Below are 6,000 nucleotides of genomic sequence, written 5' to 3' on the forward strand. Positions count from 1 at the left end.
CTGCCTTTGCTAGACTCTTTTCGGGCACCTGCTAAAAGCATTCTTCTTCAGGCAAGCATACCCAGATGCTTAGGAAGTTGAAGTAATTCTAATCTTAATATTTTAGCTTTTGTATGTTCTAAAGTAGGATTGTTAATTTTTTTATTTTACTGCTGTGGTTTTTTTGTTTTTTGTTTTGCTAAACCATTTTGCATGTTTTTTAAAAATAAATTTTATTAAATAAATAATAAACAATAAATATAAATAAAATAACACAAGCATAAACACAATCCATCCTGTAGATTTAAGAATCTGTTCACAGTCGCCTACTTATTATCAGAGGCCCAGAATCCACATTCCTTTGTAAGAAAATATGGAATAACGGAAAACCATTTTTGCGGGGGGGGGGGAATCAATGGGGGGGGTGACAAGCAATTTTCTGCACTGGGTACCACCTGACCTTCCTATGCCTCTGGCCAGAGGCCGTCCCAATGTTGTCAGATTCCAGCTCCCATCAGCCTCTCAGCCAGGACTGCCTAATATCAGCGGTGGCAGGGTGTAGCTCTCCCTGGTCTGGAATGCCATCTCCAAAATGGTTCGGCTGGTACATACAGTAGCATCTTTTCCAGAACTTTCTGTTCTCTAAATTTTTAAATCTCATTGTGCTGCTTTGAAAATTCTGTTTTTGCATTTTTTTAAAGCATGTGCATTTATTCCTTTAAATTCCAAGATGCTTTCTGGGGCTTACTGCAGTTTTTAGATCTCTTTTTCATTTACTTGCTGCTTTTATACTGTTGCATTTTAAATACTGTGGATGACTGCACAGTGTGGAGAAGAATATGGGACAGAGAGACACTTCTCTGCCTTTCTCCTGTTAGCAGAACTTGACTCATCCAACAAAACTGATCAGTGGTAGATTCAGAAGAGGCTTCTTCCCATGAGTCAATGGAAATTGCTTAGCTTGGCCTTTAAATGGGAGTTGACAGAGAGAATCCAATACCCTGACTTCACTATTCAACCTCAGCTCTTCCCAAGCCACAACTCTCTGTGACTCTGCTCCCCCCCCCCCCCCCAGTATTTTGGCCTGACTGAAATGTCTCCTTCAATGCAAATCCTCTGGCTTGTCTGGATGGAAAACTCTCTGTGTGTAGCAAATATGAAACAAATCCACATTTGCTGCTCTGCTCCCTTTTTGCCATTGGCAGGTGTCCTCTCCCGCAAAGGCTGCCAGACAGGGCATGTGGCCTGGCTGAAAAAGGTTCCTCCCTTCTGGACTAGATGGGGCTTTGGCCAGATCCGGCAAGGGCTCTCTTTCTGAGGCAGTATGGAAATTCAGGCTGGGTGGCCTCTTTTGCACTAGCAGGCCCCCTTTCCACACCAGGATCACTGCCACTTAAGTACATGTGTGAACACTTTATGCTGTAAACCACCCTGTGATCTTCAGGTGAAGGGTGGTATATAAATTTAACAAATAATAAAAAGCTGTTTATTTCACCAAGCTCTCCTTCCCCATTTCCAGTGTGCAGTGGATCCTGAGACTTCTGAGCCTACGGACAGCCTGACCCAAGAAGCCAGGGAGTTTTGCCAGAAGGTTGGCAGCAAAGCCACTCAAGTGTCTGAGATTGTGCGGACAAGAGATCCAGCTGTTTATCAGGCCATCCAAGATGGCATAGACAGAGTCAATGGGCAGGCAGTGGCCAACGTTCAGCGCATTCAGAAGTGGGCAGTCCTACAAAAGGATTTTTCCATTTCTAGTGGGGAATTTGGTAAGTTTTTCAAGGGCTGGGTTACAATCTGGAATTCAGTTATATTAAAAAATTCCAGATGTATCTCTTTGGAGGGATAGTAAGACTGCTAAATTTGGGTTTTGGCTTTGGTAAATGTATCTAGTAAAGTGGAACTGCAGGATCTCTGGTGTAATGCATCTATCATAAGCAGTTCTTCAGCTGGGATCATTAAGCCTCTGGATTAGAATCCACCTTTTCCACACACACTTTCCTCATGACAACCTGCTAATATCAATTCACTTCCATTTTAGGTCCAACCATGAAACTAAAGCGGCAAACTGTTGTTGAGAAGTACAAAGATGAAATTGATTCCTTTTACAAAAAATAAAAGTCAGCTGTCCAGTATTGCTCTTTTTCCAATAGAACAGAAACGCACATTCTGTAGAATATGTAAGGCCATCTTTCCAAGGAAGCTGTTTGAAGACCACCACCATTTTGAAGAGGAGCACCAGATACTAACAAGAGCATGTTTTGGGTTCCACTTCTAAATGCTAATTAGGCTACAGAAGTCAGAGAGCACCACACACACCCCAGAATTAGTGTTGGAAGGGGTCCAGAGGGTCGTCTAGTTGAGCCACCTGCAGTGCAGCAATCTCATGTATCCATGACAGATGGCCATCCAACCAATCCAATATTCATTCCAGTGAATATAGATTTTCATTCAGCTTATTGATAGGGCTGGACCAATCTGCCAGTTGTGATTTCTCATTTTCAGTGCAATCTTAAATAGGATTTGCAACTTTTCAACATCAGTTTGTTTCTTTAAAGAAAGCATTCACTAAAATTAACCATCAATTTAGTGCATATTTCTCCAAATACACAAATCTCTTTTCTGCCTTCGTCAGACCACACCTGTAATACTGTGTCCAATACTGGGCACCACAATTTAAGAATACTGACAAGCTGGAACATGTGCAGAGGAGGGCAACCAAGGTGATCAAGGGTCTGGAAACTAAGACTTATGTGGAGCACTTGAAGGAGTTGGGTATGTTTATCCTGGAAAAGAGGAGACAAAGAGAAGATATGAGAGCCATCTTCAAATATCTCAAGGGCTGTCACAGGGAAGAGGGAACAAGCTTGTTTATTCCTGCTCCAGAGGGTAGGACTCAAACCAGTGGCTTCAAGTTACAAAAAAGAAGATTCTGACTAAACATCAGGAAGAACTTTCTGACGAGAACTGGCAGTGGAACAGACTCCCAAGGGAGGTTGTGGCCTCTCCTTCCTTGGAGGTTTTCAAGCAGTTTGGATGGCCATCTGTCAGGGATGCTTTAGCTGAGATTCCTGCAATTGCAGGGGGTTGAACTAGACAGTCCTCGAGTTCCCTTCCAACCCTACAATTTTGATTCTTTGTTGTCACAATCAGTGAGTAGGATTCTCCTAATATACATATTTTGTATGCAGTTTCCAAAGTATAATGAATTTTGACATTAATTTTGACCAATATATGTAGTTTTATGCACACATTCATATAAGATATATACCTTTGGTATACAGCTTTACGTTGGAGAACTGCACTGCAACATTCAGAGAAGTATAATTTCAAAGGTTAGCTGCGTTTTTGTTTCCTGTATTGTTTTGGGACATGCTAATTTGGAGAAGGGGACGACAGAGGGTGAGATGGTTGGACAGTGTTCTCGAAGCGACTAGCATGAGTTTGGCCAAACTGCGGAGGCAGTGAAAGATAGGCGTGCCTGGCGTGCTCTGGTCCATGGGGTCACGAAGAGGCGGACACGACTGAACAACAACAACAATTTGGTATGGTCACATTAAAATGTGAACTAAGCTAAATTTCTCCATCTTTATTTATAGCTTCTGGAAACAGTTGAGATTCAAACACTATTTCTGTTGAAAACATAACCATATTATTTAAAGTTATGTCTTCTAGCAAATGAAGTTGAACATACTAATTTGTACTAAATGCCACAGGACTGTTTTCATTGGATGGGTGCTGGTTGTATTTTTGTCAGCTGAATAACAAATTAAAATAATTTAGATCAGACTACAGATCTCAAGTTTTGCAACAGATGAAAAACAGGCATTGGCACAAGATGTAACTATGAGTTAAATCAATGGTCTTTTAACCCAATCTTACAGTTAATTTTTTTCTGGCCCTGGCGAATCCAGGACTCTCTTAGCTGAAGATACGAAACAAGCACCTTCTGAATGCAAACGTTAAAAACACCTCTTGAATTTATGCTGATTCACTGTAGTAGCAAAGAACAAGACAACACAAAACATATTCCTTAAGTAGGTTTGTGCCATTGAACTTAATAGGACTTATTTCCAAATCAACATGTAGGATTGCATTGTTTGTGTTGAGGCAAGAGCAGCGATAGGGAACCCCTGTGGAGGACTAGCCAAGGATATTTCTATTGCACACCCATGATTTGTGCTCGTGATGCTGTCAGAGCAGTGGCATGCCGGCCTACCAATTCTGGGATGTTGCAGAATACACCCGCCATAAAACAGTGTGGAGAGGCCACTCAACTAGTCAAACCTCGGTTCCCACCTCTTTCCTCACCTCCACCACTGGGACAGGAAGCATATGTCAGCTTTCATCAACCTATTGCCCTCCAGCTTTTTGGGGGACTATTAAAATTGTAGTCCAATAATTCTGGATTGTGCTCTAGGTTCATGAAGGCTGGTGCACAATTGTTTTTTAGATTATGCAGCAGGCAACATTGATGTGGAGACGTTGCCTGTGGTACATTTCTTTGAATTATAAATTACACACTTCAAAGGAGCAACATGGCCATGTTAATTTGGGGCACTTATTTGCCCATCAAAGGGCTTTAAAACTGATTAACCAATCCATCCTCTGCTACACTATGAATGAAAACCAGTAGATTCTGGACTGAGGACATTGCAACATTTATTGCTTAACACCTCAGGCACTTGAAATGCATTTCTTCACACCAACACTATTTAGCACATTATATATATTTAATGAGCCAGTTGTATGTTACTAGCAATAGCTACTAAAGGGACTAATTTTTGCCTTCCAGTTCATAGAAGATGTACTCAGAGCTGCCTTTTCCAGAAGAGCCAATATGGACTACCACAGAGGGACATGAGCTCTCTGCAGGCTGGATTATTCAAAGCACTTAAAACTAGTCTCCTAATTAAGAACCAAAACAAAGGCGAGCGTCTCTTTGGGGGGGACTTTATTTTTTTCTTGCTTTGTGTGCAAATGGTAACCTCAGTACAATCCAAGAGACAGACAGAAGCAGCAAAAATATAACACATACAGATCAAGCAAGAGCTGTTTCCCAAGTTCTTTGAGAAGCCCGTATTAATACACAATATTGAAAGTTACATCTCAGTGCAGAAGCGAAACACGAAAAAGACAAGTTCCCAAAGCCTCACCCTCATCCCTACTTCTGGTTGTGCAAATACTACATGGAAAACTGGCAAGGCAAAGCAATCCTGCATGACGGCTTTAATGTGTGGGAGAAAAAGAAGCCAGATTGGTGGCATCAGCCAGCTGCAGGCCCAGCCACAGTTCTCCTATCACCCTTGGACAGAGACACAATGGAAAGAATCTGGCATTGGATTTCAAAATGTTCAAAAGGTTTGTAACATTCATGCCCATAACATAACGTGCAAGGGGCATGTTATGGACTTGCAGCACCTGTCAGACAAAGTCCAGCCACTCCCATTTGTGCATTTTCTTTTACTATGAGGGAAACAGAAACCTGATGGAAAGCAAGTTCTCTTCCTTTGCCCCCGGATAACATCTGCTCAACACAATCCATGCACAATGATACTGTGAGATTGCCCACCCATTTCCCCACTTCATCTGTTGTTCCTTTGGGAAGACACAGCATCATGCAGTTAAGTGTTACCAAATGTCACCAGGAGAGGTGCAGAGCTGCTGTTTCCAGCAGCAGCTATGAGCCACGCACCATATATATATATATATATATATATATATATATATATATATATATATATGTAAAATTGAGCACAATATAAAAGCCATTACATACATACAGTAGTAACTGTAAATTATACATTTGGTATCCCATCTAGACAGGAAAGCATTAAACATTCCCTTCACAATCTGTAGCATTCAAAATCAAGTTGCGTAACTAATCTTCATTGAGGAATGCTAGAGCAAGTAATGTGCAGAGAAGACTAAAAAGGAGTAGTCATTTTTACTTTTAACAGTATCCCTTCAGTCCCAGAAGGCTAGAGATACCTTGCATTTTATATATCACAGCTCAAGCCCATG

The 6,000-nt window shown here is 41.4% G+C and overlaps 1 protein-coding gene across 1 annotated transcript in view; it reads left to right on the forward strand.

The window, feature by feature from the left end:
- Positions 1-2,316, forward strand: part of ACSBG1 (acyl-CoA synthetase bubblegum family member 1) — a 33,131-nt gene extending 30,815 nt beyond the window's left edge. Inside the window, exons 13-14 of the mRNA XM_033167439.1 lie at positions 1,499-1,745; positions 2,018-2,316. Of these exons, the coding sequence (XP_033023330.1) occupies positions 1,499-1,745; positions 2,018-2,094 (324 nt within the window). The 3' untranslated portion in view covers positions 2,095-2,316. The remainder of the gene's footprint in view (positions 1-1,498; positions 1,746-2,017) is intronic.
- The last annotated feature ends 3,684 nt before the right edge of the window (positions 2,317-6,000 follow it).

Source organism: Lacerta agilis, chromosome 13 (genome assembly GCF_009819535.1).
Source record: "Lacerta agilis isolate rLacAgi1 chromosome 13, rLacAgi1.pri, whole genome shotgun sequence".
In the NCBI taxonomy this organism is placed as follows: Eukaryota; Metazoa; Chordata; class Lepidosauria; order Squamata; family Lacertidae; genus Lacerta; species Lacerta agilis.